Here is a 19,899-nt window from a genome sequence, read left to right as displayed (position 1 = left end):
CTAATTTTGCTGGTATTGTTTGCCACGTATTCCGGTTAAATATTGTACTACATGATCAAACCATCAATTAACGGACGATCCAACTTCGTGTTCTCGAGAGATGGCTGGCGTGGATGATTACTAAGTTTAGAAATAAACTTCAATAGAGAGTTAGATTGGGATCGAAGCCCTGGTAGCAGGCCATTTTGACATTCAAATTAGGATTTGTACGATGTAATATCCGGGAAAAATAAAATAGAGAAGGAGAAAATTTACTATAGGATTTAGAAATTAGGATCCTTTGTACTGACATTCTCTAGGATTTTATAGGCTTATAGCTATTAAGAGAACATCTCTATACAGACGATGTATATTCCCTTGTCATCATTCTCGTATGAGCCAACAAGAAGACCAGATCTAACAGTCATTAGCTATATTTCCATCCACAGAATGCCCTGTTGAAAGAAGAGTGATGAAGCGATAAAGAGGGCCCGCCTGGCAAGGTATCAAAGTCAAGATAGTCAACGCCAAGGTATCAAAAGGCTCACTCACGGTAGCCAAACGGAGGATCTTATTATGGCCGGTCGGGGCAATCAGTGTCCAATCGACAAGAGACTTGTTCGAGTGGGTTAACCATTTAGTTTGGGATAAGACGGTAAGACAGCCAGACGCTTAGTGTGGAACGACAGGACGCTGAGGAGACCGAAGAGCTTGTCCGATCAGGAGGGACAAACTATTACGCCCATTCACCGTAAGGAAGAGCAGCTGAGACCGACAGAGCGGAAGAGTCCCGGCCGAGCGGCTACCTCGCTCGGCCAAGCAGTAGGACCATTATTATATCTCTCGATATCCTTGTGGGAGATAGTGCCGCTGACACGAGGCATGATCGACATGTGAATCATACGGCGAAAGTTTTTATTGTCTTATTAGAGATATGCATGCCCTGTTAAGGTATGGTGTCAGAGGCACTTTCCTGACATGTCCTTTCATAGGACACATTGGAGAACGTGTTCATATCTCGAGGAGTGTGCACGTCGCCCACCAAGACTCTATATAAAGGGGGGTCTAAGCACCGGTGGAGGTACGCATTATTCACTGTTTGTGTTTGCATTATTATTGCTCCACTTTCCTCTATAGCTCCGGTGATTGACTTGAGCGTCGGAGAACCATACAACAATCATCACATGATCAGCTATAGGGCTCTCACTAACAATACTCATGTTCTTCGAAGGGGTAAATATTCACTAAAGTGGAGATTGTGATAAGTGGCTCATATTTGAATGAAGGTCAATGCGAGGAACGTCATGGAAGAAAAATTTGTTAAAGTTTTTTTATAACATAATTCTATTATAATTTTTTATAATAAAATTCTGTTACTATTTTTCATATTAGAATTCTATTACAGTTTTATTGGGTCTGAGGTTTAAGTACTATTTATAGGGATTATTATAAACTTATTCTATAATAAGAATTATTGAATATGATTCTCTTTTATAGAGATAATTTTAATAAAGTTTTGGTCGTTTTTGTGGAGTAGGCATGCCGCTGAACTACGGTAATTCTTTTTCTTCTTGTTCTTCTTCGTGTTTGCTCTTTCTTGTGCTTCTTTATCTTGTTGCTCTATTCGATCTCTTTCTCTCTTCCTCTTCTTCCGTGTTAGACGTTGAGAGATATTGCCTTCCTTCTTTGTGCAACAAATCTGTAGAAAATGAATATCACAACGAGACCAAACTAGTCATTATCATATATCAAGAACTAAATGAGGGATTTTTTTAGACACGAAGTAAAAGAAAAAATTGTTAGTATTAACCTTAGTACCAATTATGAGATGATTGACAATGACACTTTTTTTTTATCATATTTTATTAATAAAAGATAAAGTTAGTTATTATATTTAATTCAATTCAGTGTCGAATGAATAAGTATAATAATGTCCTACAGTAGAAGGTTCTAGTCTACAAAATATTAATTGGTTAAATTAATAGTGGGATGAGGAGAGAGAAAATGTGATGAGCGAGAAAATATGATGGAAGAGAATGAAGAGAGAGAAAGAATTATTAGAGAAAATAAGGAGAGAGAGTGTGTGATTGGAGAGATTGATGAGAGAGAAAGTGTGATGGGAGAGAAAGCATGATGAGAGAGACTGAGTAGAGAAAATGTGATGAGAGAGAATGAAGAAAATGAAAATGTGATGAGAGAAAATAAGAAAAGAGCATGTGATGGAAGAGATTGAGGAGAGAAAAAGTATGATGAGAGAGAAAGTGTGATAGAAAAAAAATAAGAAAAGAAAATGTGATGAGAGAGGAAGTATGAGAAGAGAGGGTCAGGAGAGAGAACGTATGATAAGAGAGTAGTAGGAGAGAGAAAGTATGATGAGAGATAAAGAAGAGAAAGAAATAAGGAGAGAGAATATGATGGGAGATATTGAGAAGAAAGAAATAATGATGAGAGAGAATAAGGAGAGAGAAAGTGATAGGAAAGAAAAATTGAACAAATATATTAAAGACATTTTTGTCCAAAACTTAACTCATTCCCATTCTCGTCAAACCCCAAGTGAGGAGGTGGGTTTCATTAATACCTAAATTTTTAGGTTTCACTCTAAAATTTTAATTTCATTCTCATCAACCAAACATAAAGTTTGAGAATGAATTCATTCCCTCATTGTCAAACCCTAAATCAAACGCCACCTAATATTTTATAAGCAAATTATCATCGAGATTTTATTCTCTTTTATCTTTGAAAAAAAACTCACCAAAAATTTTAAACTAGAATAAAATAGATTCATGCGTAAGATCGTCTAAGAGGGGCATTGATGAGATGTCTAAAACGTTACAATGTCACCGACCACTAAGGAGATGAGGGGATGGTTAAGTATGTTCGTTGGTCCGGCCCGATAAGAAAGAGATAGAGGAGTAGAGGGTTAGAATAGAGACTAAGAGTGTCTTAGCTCAGTCACTCCGATACTCAAATCAGTTTTCGATGACGGCAAAGTTAAAAAGATAAACAGAAAAAGAGAGGAATAAAGATGTATGCACATGTAGGTAGAGCATGAAAATACATATTGTAGTAAAAATTGGGGATATTTTTTAATATATTAAATATATTTTTATGTATATATTTTTTAAAAGAATGAAAAAGAATATAACATATGTGATAAAAAATTTACAACATCTTATTCTCTGATTAAATGGTTCTTATGGATAGAGTCATAAAGAGCTATTTTTTATATTTTAAATTTATTTTTAATTATGTAAGTTATTTTATATCATCTAATCTATTCAATTTCAAGATATATCTCAATCCTAGTCTTTTCTAGTTACGTTTCTCTTTTGTTAGTGCCACTTTCTCTTAGAACATGAATTAGAAATTTTTTAGGGAAAATTTGCATGCAGTCCCCATTGGCAAACACAACTTTGCATACACTCCCTATTGGAAAAATTTTTTGTTTTCACTTCCTAGTCTAATATACTTACCTAATTGCCCATGATATTTTAAGTATAAAAAGTCTAAAAATGAGTATAAAACCTCTTAAATTCAGTACATTAAACTAGAATCTAGTATATTTTCTATCAAATTGAGTCCGATTCTTTTTCCACCTCAATTGGATGGAAAATATACTAGATTTTATTTAAATGATACTCAATTGGATGGAAAATATAATAGATTTTCTTTAAATGATACTCAATTAGATAAAAAATATACTAGATTTTTTTCAAATGGTACTGAATTTAGGAGGAATTATATTAAATAGGAAAAAAGTCGTACTCAATTAAATAGAAAATATACTCGATTCTAGTTTAAAATACTGAATTTAATAGGAATTATACTCATTTTTAGACTATTTATACCTAAAAAATATGAAGGACAATTTAAATAGAAAATATGCTCAAATATACTAGATTTTCTTTAAATGATACTCAATTTGATAGAAAATATACTAGATTTTCTTTAAATGATACTTAATTGGATAGAAAATATATTAGATTTTCTTTTTACATGGTGCTGAATTTAAGAGGAATTATATTAAAATAGGAAAAAAATATACTAAATTTAATAGAAAATATACTCGATTCTAATGTAAAGTGCTGAATTTAAGAGGAATTATACTCATTTTTGGACCTTTTGTACCTAAAAATCTGAGGGGCAATTATGTCACAATATTTGCATGAGGGAGTTGAAACAAATAAAACTTTGCATGTAGGGAGTGGAAACAAAATTTTTTATGAGTGGGGATTGCATGCAAAATTCAAGTTATCATTGGGGATTTTTCTCTACTTTACCGAATTTTTTATCTTATAGGTATAATACAAAATAAAAATGCTAATTTTTTTTTCAAGTTCTCCTCTTCCCCCCTTTCCAACTCTCCCTCTTTTTGCTTCTCTCGCTCGTTGAGATTGGAGAAGAGAAACAACACCTAACACTATCATGCTAATTTGGTTGGTGCTACTATGATATTTTCTTAATTAAATTCAAATGTTGATGCATGCGTCCGTATTGTGTCTTCTAGAAATAGAAGATTTTATTATTTATTTTAGCAATAGCGAGTTAGATATATCTATCATTTTACTTCTTTGATAGACATTAAGTTTAACTTTTATTTAGATGTATTTACCGTCATAAATTATTTGATTTCCCCTTTGTCTCCATTCTATCATTTACAACTATTCTAGTTTAGGTGATGAAAAATATAGTTTATTTTTGTAAGGATCTAGAGTGCTAAACACGCAGAAAGCACAGCGGAAAAATACTAACTAGATCATTTCTAAAAGATCCATGCGAAGGAGAAAACAAATACTAACATATACTAAGTTTGTTTTAAGGGAGTTATACCTTCGGTGCGTAAACACAAAGTCCCGACAGCAAAGATCTCAGCATAATTATGTGTCCGTGCCTCTAGCGGTATCCACACGAACAAGCTTTCTATCTGTCTCACGAACTCTCGAAGTGGAGAAGAAAAGCAACCAAAGGTTGTGCTAACAACCACAAGGGGAGATTGAGGCCAAAGGTGGAATAAGTAGGAAGAAAAAGATACATACCTCAAAATGAGATGAAAAAGGTCTTTTGTACTTCATCCAATGAATACCCTTAATGAGCATTAACACTCCATTAAGACAAGAGCCTTTTGGTCTTCCTTCAAGAATTCAAATCAACATTTGAATTCTTTATGAGTAAATGGTCAATTTCGAAATTGACCTTTCATCTTCCTTCATGCAATTCAAATTCAATGCGTCGTCATCTCATTAATTTGAATTAACACAATAAGTCTAGTATGAATTTGACTCAATCCAATAATTTAATCTAATTCAGTCTAACTCAATGAGTCTAATTCGGATTAGACTTGATCCAATGATCCATCATATAAACTCATCTCCAAATCAATTTGTTCTTTGTGTGTGACCCAATAGGCTCTCTTAACGTTAGCAATGTCTCTAAAACTATTCTAGATACATAAACAATGAGTGACATCTAAAAATGCATCATTACTACCCAAGTGACGAGAACATCGAGATTCGACTTAACCTTTCCGTATCTATTATTTTGTATGACTCAATCCTTCTATCCTTGATATTTAGATTGATCAATGAGGTATAGACTGTGTTATTCTCTTATTAATATTTATATTTCTTGATCTCTAAGTAGACGCACTCAATCAAATAAGTTCAATATCGCATATTGACTCATTTGAGCATGACCATGTATTATTGTATCTTACTAATTAAGGGGTCCACAGATATCACTTCCATCATATGGAAGGAATATATCCCATCTATATCACTCACATCCCTCCGCATAACTTATTGCATATCCAGTAATCGACTTTATAGTCCATCCTGTTACAGACGACATTTATCGATACCAAAGTATACAACTTCTTATGTAGGGAACCATAATGACTTCAGGTCTAAGAACTATTCATACTAATAGTCACCATGAGAATATTTATGGCACTCATATAATGATCCATAAAATATCTCATGACGGGTCATTCAGTATATATTTTTAATATATATCCATGTGTTAACCTGATATCTCATGTCCATAACGAGCGAGAGAAGCAAAAAGAGGGAGAGTTTGAAAGGGGGAAGAGGCGAACTTGAAAAAAAAATATTTTTATTTTGCATTGTATGATAAAAAATTTCTAATTCATGTTCTAGAAGAAAGTGTCACTAACAAAAGAAAAACATAATCATAAAAGACTAGGGTTGAGATTTATCTTGAAGTTGAATAGATTAGATGATATAAGATAAATTACATAATTAAAAATAAATTTAAAATATAAAAAATAGCTTTTAGGACTCAATCCATGGGAACATTTAATCAGAGAATAAGATATGGTAAATTTTTTATCACATATGCTATTCTTTTCCATTTTTTTTAAAAATATATACATAAAAATATATTTAATATATTAAAAAATATCTCCAATTTTTACTACAATATGTATTTTCATGCTCTACCTACATGTACATACATCTTTATTCATCTCTTTTCCTGTTTATCTTTTTAACTTTGCCTCCATCGAAAATTGATTTGAGTATCGAAGTGACTGATTTAAGACACTCTTAGTCTCTATTCTAACCCTCTACTCCTCTATCTCTTTCTTATCGGGCTGGACCAACTAACATACTTAATCATCCCCTCATCTCCTTAGTGGCAGGTAGGGGTGCAAACGAGCCGAATCGAGTCGAATAATGTAAAAATATTAATATTCAAATTCGAAATATATATATGCTGTTCGAATTCGATTCGGAGCTCGAAAGTACTAATAAGTTTAGCTCGAATTCGATTCGAAATAGGATTGGAGCTCGAATTCTATTCGAATTATTCGAATATTAATTCGAGCATAATCGAACTTTTAACTAGAAATGCCTTAAGTTCGAGTTCAATTCGAATTATTCGAATCTAAATTTAGTTATATTCAAACTAAAATTAGGTGCAATACAACAAAACCACAAAACAAATACACAACGGTTTCATAACATAAACAAAATATAAATACAAAACAGAATAAAAACTACACGACACATAACATATACAAAATAAAAATGAAGCCTAAACAAGTAAACAACATATAACATATACAGTTATACACAATAAAAATATAAAACAGAATGAGATTAGTCATTAAAGTAGGATAATAGCCAAAATGAGATACACATGCTAGAAGCATATCTCATAATGCATATCCCAAATCCCAATTCTCAAATCCCACTCCAGAAGCTCATAACATAGACAAAATAGAAGTTTAACTTGAGTTAAAATGAGATTAATGGCCACAAAACTAATTACGGGAAGCCTCCTCTTAATGCATCCCAAACTCCCAAGTCCAGACTCCAGAAGCTCTCCATTTCTACTGCATTCCAAAGCTACCCAATCATGCTTCCATTTCAAAGCTCTCTATCCTTCTGCCATCCCAAAAGCTCTCCATTCCTCTTGCTGCATCCAAAGTTCACCTGTCATTGCATTTCCATGTTACACAAAAGAATACAAAGACTTTAGAAAATAAAAAAACTTTATACTTCCACGGTTCCAGGCTTTCATCTTTTCAATCTGTGCAAAATTTAAAAATAAAATATATAAATGATTAAATACGTTAGCAAACTCAAAATATAAAATGCTAAAAATTAAATTTATACCTCAATCCGTGACATAACCATTCAACTTCTAATTATCAACTTTATTTATAGGTAAATCAATTGTCAAATGTTGTTTTTCAACCTGCAATAATAAGGATAAAAAGTATCATTTATTTTTAAATTTGTTTTCTGATTAGAAGCAAAAAAAAACATAAACAAAATATTTTAACATCATATCTTAGACTTTTTAGTCACTCCATGTCGCTTTCGACACCAATCTCCACCGCACATCAACATTTCTACTGTTGTAGGAGCTAAAGAAGCACGATACTTGTCAATAACATGACCTCCAGCACTAAAAGTTGCCTCTGAAGCTACTGTGGAAATGGGTATTGCTAATATATCTCTAGCCAAAGTTGACAACACTGGAAATTTGTATGTATTGAGCTTCCACCAACCAAGAGCATCGAATGCATCATTTGGATTATGCCTATGACATCCTTCCTCTAGATACACATCCAGCTCAGATTTTTCAAGTTGTACCATTTCAATTTCTTTTAAATAAAAAGAGAATTCAGTCCATCCAGAAGAAAACGTAGTATGTTCTCTATTACTTTGAATTGAGGTGTTGCTATCTTGAGATTTAGAATTGCTTTTTGATCCTTGAAGCTTTTCAATAGTAGGATCTGAATATTCCTTATAAATTGCATACAAAAGCCTTTGGACCTATTTAATATTACTTTTTGATTCAAATGAGTTATAAAGTTTAGGAAAAGTGAATTCAAGTACTCGCATTTTGCATCTAGGATCCAAAACTGAACTAACAGCCATTAATAAATTGCATTCACCCCAATATTTATCAAACTTTTCCTTCATTTTTTGCACCATTTTTCTAATAAACTCTTCTTCATCACAAGATTTCTCATCCAAGATTACTTTTACTCGATATACTTCATTTAGAAAAAGATTGGCAGTAGGATATTCAGTTCCAGAAATAATTTTGGTTGCCTCATAGAATACTTTCAAAATTGAAAATACTTTATGCAATTTCTCCCAATCATCTTCTGTTGGACAATGAGTGTAGCTAGGTTCACAATCTTTAAATCTTGAAAATACTTCTTTAAAACTAATTGATGTTCTCAACATCTCATAAGTTGAATTCCATCTTGTCTTACAATCATCAACCAATTTTCTTTCTTGTAACTTCAATTGTTTCACAATTACAGCAAATTGAATGAGTCTATCATCTGTTCTTCTAATGAAATCTACACTCTGACGAATTACATGAATAATATCCTTAATTTCATTGAGGCCATCCTAAGCTATAAGATTTAAAATATGTGCACAACACCGAATATGGAATAATTCCCCCCCACAAATCAGATTTGTATTAATTTTCAAGAAATCTTGCTTCATATATTTAATTGCAGCATCATTAGCACTTGCATTATCTACAGAAACAGTATATATCTTATTTTCAATTTCCCATGCTTTTGCACACTTTAGAAGGATATCTGAAATTTGAGGGCCACCACGAGGAGGAGGAATATGAAAAAAAATTAAGAACACATTTATTCAATTTCCATGAAGAGTCAATCCAATGACCAATGATAACCATGTACTCTATTTTTTGATTTTTTGACTTCCATAAATCTGTCGTGAGGTTGATCTTTGTTACATTTTTCAGCAAACCATGCAATTTTTTTTTCTCGACTTCATATATTGCAAAACAACTCTTTTTTGCTGTTGTTCGTGATATACGGGTCCACTCAGGTATTCCACGTCTACAAAACATATTAAAACCTTCTTCTTCTAATAATATAAATGGATGTTCATGCATTAGGATCCATGACGCAGTTGCTTCTTTCAATCGTTCCATACAAAATTTTCCATCAACTAATAAAGGTGGCATAGTCGTTTCAACACTTTTGAAGCTTAACAATAGTTGTTGTTGTTTGAGTTTATCTTCAAGTTTCTTTTTAGACTCCAAGTGTTTAGTACAGTGATCCAAGTGTCGTCTGAAGTGTGTTGTAGTGCTTGACTTCATTTTTGCAAGGAAGAGATTACAATGTTTACACTTGTACTTATCGCCTTTTGGATCCTCAACCTCAATCATGTCTGACCATACTAGAGACCTCTTTTGTTTCTTTGACTTGTGAAGCAAATTACCATCCTCAATCAAATTGTTAGTCACACTATCCCCTTTATCTATTATTTGTTCAGAGATTTCATTAGACTCTAATGAAGCTTGAATAGCTGAATTGCCGATATTAACAATGCAATAAATTATTCAAAGTATCCTAAATCCTAATCAACATATCTTCAAGAATAAAGCATAAATTACACAAATAACTTAAATAGAAATATTACTGTATTTAAATATGTAAAATTGTAACTCTAAAGTTATCAAATTCAACAACTATTGCATTAAAAATCAATATTTAACAACTATTTCTTTAAGAAAAAAAAATAAACAGATAGATTAAAGAAAAAAAAGGAAATAATTCCTTCAAAAAAAAAAAGGATAAAAACAACTATGGAAAGGGTTGAATCCATTATGTACTTCAAAGAAAAATTAGAGATTGAGGGGAAAAAGACATACATCTTAGGTTTTTCCAAGCACAAGTAGTATGTGGACTTTGGCAAGAGTAGAGAAAGCAAGAAAAGTTGCGCTTGATCTTCCGACAGAGGGGGAGGCAGCAGAGCCACCAGGAGCTCTCGACATCGATAACGCAGAAAAGGCAGTAGGCACCAGCAGTGACAATAAGAGAAGTTGCACTTGATCTTCTAGCAGAGGGGGAGGGGAGACAGTTGAGCCACCGGAAGCCCTCGAGTCTCGACTCTCAACGTCGATAACGCAGAAGAGGCACTCCCCCAGCGCATTCTTCTCCAACACCAACTCTAGATCCTAAGCACTTGAAGCACAGTCGCACAACCTTATCATCTTAATTCTTCAACTTCAGCACTCTTTGGAATTTCACTTGAAGCGCAATCGCATGCCAGGAACCCTAGCTATCTTCCGTCGCCATTTGAAATGAATTCCTTCGTTGAAAGATTAGGGTTAGCTTTGTAAAAAGGATTGTGATATAATATAAATATAAACTATTATCCATTAACCCATAATCCATTAACCTGCAATTTTTTAACCCATTAAGCATGAGTGCAGAATCGTTACTCATCAAATTCAAAATTTTAAAACTATTATAATACATTTATTGAATAACATATTAGAAAATAATAAATATATAATAAAATTATACAAAAGCTTGCAAGCGGCTCGCGAATATTCGAACAAAATGTTATAGATTCGAATTCGGCTCGAAATCTTATCGAACATGTTCGAGTTCGGTTCGAATTCGATAAATTCGAATACGAATCGAATATATTTCGAGCCGGCTCGAAAAGCTCGCGAGCCGGCTCGATTCGTTTATAGCCCTAGTGGCAGGTGACATTGTAACTTTTTAGACATCTCATCAATGACCCTCTAGGACGATCTCACATAGGAATCTATTTTATTCTAGTTTAAAATTTTTGGTGAGTTTTTTTTTCAAAGATAAAAGGGAATAAAGTCTCGATGATAATTTGCTTATAAAATATTAGGTGGCTTTTGGTTTAGGGTTTGGGAATGAAAAAATGGATTTATTCTCAAACTTTGTGTTTGGTTGATGAGAATGGAATTAAAATTTTAGAGTGAAACCTAAAAATTTGGGTATTAATGAAACTCACCTCTTCACTTGGGTTTTGATGAGAATGAGAATGAGTTAAGTTTTGGACGAAAATACCTTTAATATATTTGTTTAATTTTTTTTTCTTATCACTTTCTCTCTCCTTATTCTCTCTCATCATTTTTTCTCTCTCTTCAATATCTTCCATCATATTCTCTCTCCTTATTTCTTTCTCTTCTTTCTTTCTCATATACTTTCTCTCTCCTGATCCTCTTTTATCATACTTTTCTCTCATCATTTTTTTTCTCATTTTTTCCTATCTTACTTTTTCTTTCATCATACTTTTCTCACCTCAATCTCACTCATCACACGCTCTCTTTTCATTTTCTCTCATCACATTTTCACTTTTTTCATTCTCTCTTATCACATTTTCATTTTTTTCATATTCTCTCATCATATTTTCTCTCCTCATTCTCTCTCATCATGCTTTCTCTCCTATCACATTTTCTTTCCCCTCAATATCTCCCATCACACGCTCTCTCTTCTTATTTTCTCTCGTCATACTTTCTCTCTTTTCATTCTCTCCCATCATACCTTCTCGCTCATCATATTTTCTCTCTCCTCATCTTTTCATTATGCTATTTCATCACATTTTTTTTCTCATTTTGTCTTATCATATTTTTTCTCTCTTTATTCTTTCTCATTACATTTTCTCTCTCATCAAACTTTCTCTTTCATCGTTCTCTTTCATCGTATTTTTCTCTTACATCTATTTTTCTCTCCTATTTTCGTCTCCAACCAATTTTTTTTTAATTTGTTCTGATATAAAATATTTAACTAATCAAATATTATTTTTAAAAATAATATTCATACTCATACTCATTTCCATTCTTTTTCCGATTCCGATTCTTTCTATTTTTATTCTAATTTTGATTCCTAGGAAAAAAAATCAAAAGTCACCTTGTTTCTTTATCCTTTTTTGTTTTACTAAAAAACATGTTTCTTATATTTTCTAAAATATAAACAATCTATTTATTCAACGTATCCTAACACAAAATTTATATGATTATATATTTTTTTATATTCGTTGGATCTTTTGAAAGTATACTGGCGTTTTCTTTTTCTTATTACATCCTCTATATTGTCTGTTTTTTGCTTTTCAATAAGTTTGACGATTTGACATTGGTCACTGAACGTCGTGGTATCGCCAGTACGTAAAAGGCGGAGGAAATTATTACCATTATATTCTTTTTCCTTTCATTTTTTTAATTTAATTTTCTCCTCCATTCTAATCACTTCCTCCTTTTCCTTCCATTCAGGTGGTGTTTAGTTTCAGAGTTTAGAAAAGAAAATAGATTCTCTATCAAATCTTTAATTTAATTAATAAGAGTAAAATTAAAATTGTAGAATGAAATTTAAAAATTTAGATATTGATAAAATACATTTTTTTTTTAGATTTTGATAAAAATGAAAATAAAAATTAAACTTTAGATAAAAATATTTTTAATATATTTTATTCAATTTTTTTTTTCATTTTCCTTGTTTTCTTTTTATTTTTTTTAATCATACTATTTCTCTCATCGTACTGTACTTTCTCTATCCTCATTTTTTCATCATACTTTTTCTCTCAATATATTTTCTTTTTCCTTGTTCTTTATCATTATCTCCCTATATTCTTTTCCATTACACATACTCTCTTTATTCTCTTCAATCATAGTTTATCTTTTATCATACACTCTTTTCTTATTTTTTCATCCTACTTTATTTCTCATCATACTTTCTCTTTTTCAATCTTTCTTACCATACTCTCTCTCCTCAATTTATTTCATTACACTTTCTCTCTCTTCATTTTCTCTCATCACACTCTCTCTATTTTTTTTTCTCATCATACTTTATTTTTCTTCATTTTCTCATCACATTTTCTCTCTCAACCTACTTTCTCTCTCAACCTACTTTCTCTCTCCTCAATCTTTCCTCATTTTCTTTCATCACATTTTTCCTCACTTCATTTTTTCATTACATTTTCTCTCTCAATACATTTTCTCTCTTATCATAATTTTTCCTATCATAGTTTCTCTCTCCTATCATATTCTCTCTCCTCATATTTTTCATTACACTTTTTCTCTTATCATATTTTTTCTTTAATTTAATTTTTTTTCTTATTATTTTTTAAAGGTAAAAAATAAAATTTAAATTAAATCAGATTGAAAATATTCAACTAAACATTATTTTTAAGAATAATATTAAAATTTACTTATTCTATTCTGATTTTATAATATTATGATATTTATTTCTACTTCATTTCTTATGAGTGAACTGAACGCCATCACAATATACAAATAATTAAATATATCTATTTTTAATCTAATTTTTAGTATAGCGAAATTACATCGAGTAAATTACCGAAGCAAAAAACTATTGATCGCATTCCCCACTGACCAAACAAAGTGCCAAAGGAAATAGAATCAGAGGTAATAAAAAGGCCTGCCACTGAGCCAAGCGAATGGTGCGTCCACTCACTCCTCGGAACTGCAGGAAGAGGGCGAAGGGGGAAGAGCCACTCTGCTCAGTCCTGCTCCTGATCCGCTGCTGGTCACGTCACTTTCCTGTCTCCCGGAGATGAACCCACTCACTCCTCTTCCTTGCCTCACCGTCCTCCTCCTTTTCGCTCGTTGTGTTTCAGCTGCAGTGGAAGACGGTATGCCTCTTTCCCTTCCGCGTTCTCCTTTCATCCTGGATTCCCAATTTCTAAAGGTTATTTGGAATTTTTGTTCGTTTAGCTGCCCTGTTATCATTCCTTTCCAAGCTTCTAAAGAAGAAAAATTTAGCAGTCTGATAGCAAATCTGAACTTATTTCGTTCGCAGTCCGATAGCATTCATACTGCCATCTTAGTTAGTTTTTCTTTCTTGACTCGCTACACATCCCTGCAAGAATCTCTTGTAATAGCGAAAGCACCGGAGTGTCTTAGTCTTCCTTCTTTACCAGCTACCTAAAATGTTACTTACTATTCTGCAGCTAGCTGCAGTTGTTGACATAGAGATTCCGTATAAACTGTGTTACGTACTCGTCGGTAAATATTTATTGCTTCGCTGTCCTCCGCATGAGTTGCAACAACTCTTTTAATTTCTACTTCATGTGCATTTACTCTTCACCATTATGCCACCGTCTGGTTAAAGTGAGTGTAGATCCTTATTAATTAACCTTGACTTCTCTTAGCTTCGAAGAAATGATAATGACTAGATGGTCCAAAGCAGGATCACTTGATTATCTTATTCGACAAATGTCAATATCAGTCACTCATATTGCTATAATCTATCTATTCCGTGATTATATTAGATTTCTAGACATAAAACAGGATTCCATGTGACCTCTATATCTTACATAGAAGTAGCAACCGTTAGGTACTTGTTTGATTGGGTTGTCTTGATCAACCAACGTAAACAATTTGAGCTTTAGAAAAAGTAAAAGCTTGATGCCGATCGAGATGAACATTAAACAAAGAAATAGTTTTTAGTTCCTGCATCATGGAACGGAGAAAGTGGGCAATGTTGGACTTCGTTCTTCTGCTACGCTTTGCTGATGGCGCACTTTCCTAGGCCCTTGTTTGTCTGCCACTATGCCATCACCATGGCCACCCCTAGCTCGGCATGGCTGGCCGCCGGCCCGTCATCTGACTATTCCATCATGAACAAAGTGCAGGTTTGATTAACAACGGGGATTTCGAGACTGCGCCCTCGGGCGGGGCCGCCAGCAGTGGTCTGGGCGAAGGAATCACCTCCCTCCCCGGCTGGACCATCAATGGCATGGTGGAGCTCGTGGAGTCCGGGCAGAAGCAAGGCGGCATGATTCTTATCGTTCCCGAAGGTAATTAATTAATTTCATGGATGTTTTTTCTCCTCTGAATTTTTGGTTGCTCTGTTCTATTTGACTTTAATGGCATCTGCTGTAGGGCTTCGTGCGGCGCGGCTGGGTAACGAGGCGCAGATATCACAGGGGCTGCAGCTGGAGAAAGGGGCATCCTACGCGGTCACGTTTAGCGCGGCGCGGACGTGCGCGCAACTGGAATCGCTTAATGTGTCGGTGTCGCCGGCGGCGTCGACGGTGGACTTGCAGACGCTTTACAGCGTCGAGGGGTGGGACACCTACGCCTGGGCATTCCAGGCCGAGGCCGACGACGGCACAGAGTCGCTGCTCAGCTTCAAGAACCCCGGCATGGAGGACGACCCCACTTGCGGCCCCATCATTGACAACATTGCCATAAAGAAGCTCTTCGCTCCCGAACGACCCAAAGGTGCGCGCAGCACGCGTCGTCGTCTTCGTTCTATCGTTCCTCGTCTGATTCTGCCTCGTTCGTTGATCAATTTTGCAGACAACGCCGTGGTGAACGGGGACTTCGAGGAAGGCCCGTGGATGTTCCAAAACGCCAGCCTCGGCGTACTCCTTCCGACCAACCTCGAGGAGGCCATGTCGGCCCTCTCGGGCTGGTTGGTGGAGTCCAATCGCGCGGTGCGCTACATCGACTCCAACCACTTTTCCGTCCCTCAGGGTAAGCGCGCCGTCGAGCTTCTCTCCGGCAAGGAAGGCATCATATCGCAGATGGTGGAGACCACGGCCGACAAGCAGTACAGCCTCACCTTCACCGTCGGCGCCGCCGGCGACTCCTGCCAGGCGCCGCTTGCGGTCATGGCATTCGCCGGCGACCAGGCGCAGAACTTCCACTACGCCCCCACGGGCAACGCCACCAGCCAGCCAGCTAACATCACCTTCACGGCGCGCGCGGATCGCACGCGAATTGCCTTCTACAGCGTCTACTACAACACCAGGAGCGACGATCATAGCTCCCTCTGCGGCCCTGTTGTGGACGAGGTCAGGGTGTGGGGGGCCTCTGGCGCGGCCGCCGCGACGCCCGCTTGGGTCGCGACTCTTCCCAGTCTGCTTGTAACTGTACTTATGCTCATCTCTGCCTGATGCCCAGTCGACTGCAATGTAACCTGTTCAAGGCAAATCTCAAAGGATTTGCCGCTCAATGTTCGACGGAATTACTGTGTGTGAGGAGAGCAAGTGTGATGGTAGTGGCACCGAGTTTTTGCTTCAATTTCACATTTCACATGTATTTGGACATAATAATGGCATGCTTTCAGCAATTACGATATCGATGATAAGGATAATTTGACTTATAGTCATCTCTATTTACTACCTGTGGATTGATTCCTTCAGACAAAGTTGAGCATACAACAGATCCATAGCCTTTTGGTGGTCTAGACGGTGCATGGGCAGACGGTCCCAATCGTGCGTCGTGTTTAAAACTGTCCTTGCATGCGCAATAATATCGTTTACTTTCTGCTGGATCGAATGACCATGATCGATGTCGCTGTATCCGAAAATCTGATACATCGAATGGGCCTGGCCTGAAGGATTGCTGCTATTGAACCCCACGAGCATGCACCAGCTAGAGTTGATGTCCGCGTTCGATGGACTGTTACGTGCAACGAGGTAGATTGGATAGCACTTTAAACTGCCAGTCCAGTTTGTTGCGTTGCTCGTGGTTTTTCCTGCTCGACTTGCTTTCCAGATTCATATCCCCTCATTATTTCGGGGCCGATCGGTTGAACCAGCTCACTCACTCACTGCTCTCCCATCCCTCCAGATCTCCGTACGCTATCCTCTTGCCAAAGCTTGCGCTCTCCCCTGCCCACTCCATGATTAGAGTTTGTTAGATTCCTCATCCACTAGCTAGCTAGCTAGCTAGCCCCCTCGCAGCTCCATCTTTTCCGTCCAACAGCTCACTCGCCAGTTAAAGATCCCCCACGATAACTAGGAACTCGCTAGACTTTGTGACAGAGATGAATCGTTCCTTCTTGCAGAAAAAAGATCCGTATTATGCATGCACCGAGTAACATGATTCGTTGAACCGAGGGAGCCCGATGGGTGGGGCCACCGGGCCGCTGCGTGCACTAGTGTCGAGGGCTTAAGGAAGGGTCGAACTGTAGAGAAGCTTGTGGGCCGAAGGCCAGAGAAGATCATGTCCTTTGTCCCTTTGGAACTCCTGCTCTTGAAAGAGAGAAAGATTAATTATATCAATGTCGTCTGTCGCGATCGTGTTATTGCCTGCGGCTTCGGAATTAAAATGTGAAGCGCGGGCGGGCGAGGATGATGACCCGGTTGGTGTCTCGGTCAAATTCAGACCCGACCAACATGGACGAGTCAGGTCTACCTTAGCGGATGTGACTGACTGAGTTGGATCGATGCGTGTACCTTTGACTACTGTGGATCGAAACAAATCAGAATAATGCATGTACTACAAAGTTTAGTGTCTCATGAAATTATTAATCAGGGAATTCTAAAGTGTAATTAATTATATATATATATATACTCTTTATCGAGATACCTGGCCCTGCCACTATATAAGCGGCCACCTCACGCGCCGGTCCTCGCTTGCAGGTTGCTTTGCTGCTCTGTTTCGATTGAATTCCCCTTCGACGATGGTCGTCTTGTCGAATCCCTCCCTGGATCAAATACCGCTCATTCGGCCTCCCAAGGCCGCCGCCGCGTCCGTCTCGGTCGTCCCCGTCGTCGACCTCTCCGAGCCCGACAATGCGGCGGCGCAGCTCGTCGTCAGGGCGTGTCAAGACTTCGGGCTATTCAAGGTCACCAACCACGGCATTTCTATGGAGCTCGTGCGGAGGCTCGAAGCAGAGGCTGTGAGTTTCTTCTCCCTGCCTCCCTTGGAAAAGCAGAGGTCATGCTCTCCCGATTCTTTTGGTGGCTACGGGAATAAAACCATCGGCGCTAATGGCGACGTCGGCTGTCTCGAATACCTCCTCTTCGCCGTCACTCCGAACCAACGCCCATTTAGGTACGTGGAATATAATTAAGCATCTAATATCTAGACTCTGTTTTAGACGTGGCGTCTATTCAACGTGTGCATGAAGCTCTACGTTGAGGGAGTACTTATCGGCTATCAGGAAGCTTGCTGCTTTGGTGCTGGAACTCATGGCCGAAGGGCTAGCGATCGAGCCGAGAGACGCCCTCAGTAAGCTAGCGACGGGAGAGCAGAGTGACGGGATCTTCAGACTGAACCATTACCCTCCCTGCCCGCTGCAACTCCTCCACGGCTTTAGCCTGACTGGCTTCGGAGAGCACACTGACCCGCAGGTCATATCTGTTCTGCGTTCAAACAACACCTCTGGCTTGCAGATTTCACTCAAGGACGGGAGCTGGATTCCAGTCGCTCCTGACGAGGAATCCTTCTTCATCAACGTCGGCGATGCCCTACAGGTCTGGGACTGTTAACTAACTAACTAAAGGTTTATTAATACGTAGCACATAAGTAATTGAATTATAGGTTGAGATGGTGGAATAAAATGGGTACAGGTTCTGACAAATGGGAGATTCCGGAGCGTGAAGCATAGGGTGGTAGCCAATGGGGTGGACACGAGGGTGTCCATGATCTATTTCTTTGGGCCAGCGCTGGGGGAGAGGATTGCACCATTGCCACAAGTGATGGGGGAGGAGGAGCAGAGCCGCTACAGGGAGTTCACATGGGAGGAGTACAAGAAGGCTGCCTACAGATCAAGGCTGAGTGACAACAGGCTTGGGCTGTTTGAGAAGGAGACTAGCGATCAGACTCAGAGGTCACTGTCTCATAACTTGCATGTGTGACTCACTGAGGAGGAGTGAATAGTGATGATCAAAAGGACTGCAGTGCAGGCTCCGGCATCTGGCTTCACTTCACTGGACTGCACTGCACTGCACTGCTGCGTTACATCGTTCAATCTTTTAGATTAACTTTTTGAAATTTCTAACCAAAGACGGTAACCAAACTACCTTTTTTTCCTGATGTATGTTTTTGCTCCAAGGCCTTCCTTCCTTCCTTCTGGTCCCTGAATCTATCTACAAGGGACCTCTTACTTTCTTACCAGAAGTAAGAAAACATGCAGCTTAAGGGACAGGATATCTTGCTTAATCTACAATGTTTTGGTGGTGAATTAATATTGCTCATATTTACAAGAGTTTTGCTGCATGCTTCCATTTTAGTAGTCATTTTTAAGTAATGGTGAACTGATAAATGGGAGGGGGAAAAGCATCTGAAAACTACCTTTTCCAACAACTGATGTGCCATAGGCAGTATATTTCCTCTCATTCTCCAAATAAAAAACTATGGGAATGAATATTTCTTTTTTGTTGAACAATATTTCTGTTCTATCCACTCAATAAATATCAAATCAATATTTTAGAATGAATTTTTTGAATATATATTGATCCTGTCAGGAAGCTGAGAAGACGAATCTGCCGGAATGACGTGTCTGGAAGGTTGACCGCATCCCCATGACCCGGTTGATGATCTGTCCGCTGCGTTGACCAGATCGTCAGAAGTCCTCCTCCGATCAACTGTACCTGTATCAAACGACCGGGTCGCCCCGGCCTCTGGCACCTCGATGCTCGAGGCGAATCCAACAGATATATGAGCAACCGAATACTAATGACAGAATAGTTAACTAAATGCAGAAAAGGTACGAGAACGTACCCTGGCCCAGGGGGCGCCCTCGGATGGATGGATGAGCTGGTCGAGCTACTAATCAAGTCGTCGCAGCCCAGGCGGCATGTAAGTCAGAATATATCCTCGGCTCACAGGCCAGGCTACAACACACACTGACGGCTCCTAGGCCGGCTGGTA

The 19,899-nt window shown here is 37.4% G+C and overlaps 2 protein-coding genes across 2 annotated transcripts; both read left to right on the top strand.

The window, feature by feature from the left end:
* Positions 1 to 13,704: 13,704 nt before the first annotated feature.
* LOC122032373 lies at positions 13,705 to 16,374 on the top strand. Its single transcript, XM_042591659.1, has 4 exons — positions 13,705 to 13,919; positions 14,922 to 15,086; positions 15,172 to 15,513; positions 15,592 to 16,374. Exons 1-4 carry the CDS (start codon positions 13,841 to 13,843, stop codon positions 16,188 to 16,190), a joined length of 1,185 nt encoding a protein of 394 aa, XP_042447593.1. The 5' UTR covers positions 13,705 to 13,840; the 3' UTR covers positions 16,191 to 16,374.
* A 1,330-nt stretch (positions 16,375 to 17,704) lies between these two features.
* Positions 17,705 to 18,884, top strand: LOC122031646 (gibberellin 2-beta-dioxygenase 3-like). Its single transcript, XM_042590737.1, has 3 exons — positions 17,705 to 18,078; positions 18,155 to 18,500; positions 18,597 to 18,884. The coding sequence occupies exons 1-3, from the start codon at positions 17,705 to 17,707 to the stop codon at positions 18,882 to 18,884; spliced, it is 1,008 nt and encodes a 335-aa protein (XP_042446671.1).
* Positions 18,885 to 19,899: the final 1,015 nt, after the last annotated feature.

The sequence above is a fragment of the Zingiber officinale genome, chromosome 11A (genome assembly GCF_018446385.1).
Source record: "Zingiber officinale cultivar Zhangliang chromosome 11A, Zo_v1.1, whole genome shotgun sequence".
Lineage (NCBI taxonomy): Eukaryota > Viridiplantae > Streptophyta > Magnoliopsida > Zingiberales > Zingiberaceae > Zingiber > Zingiber officinale.
The sequence above is the reverse complement of the archived record's forward strand: the minus strand, read 5'-3'. Positions and strand labels throughout refer to the sequence as shown.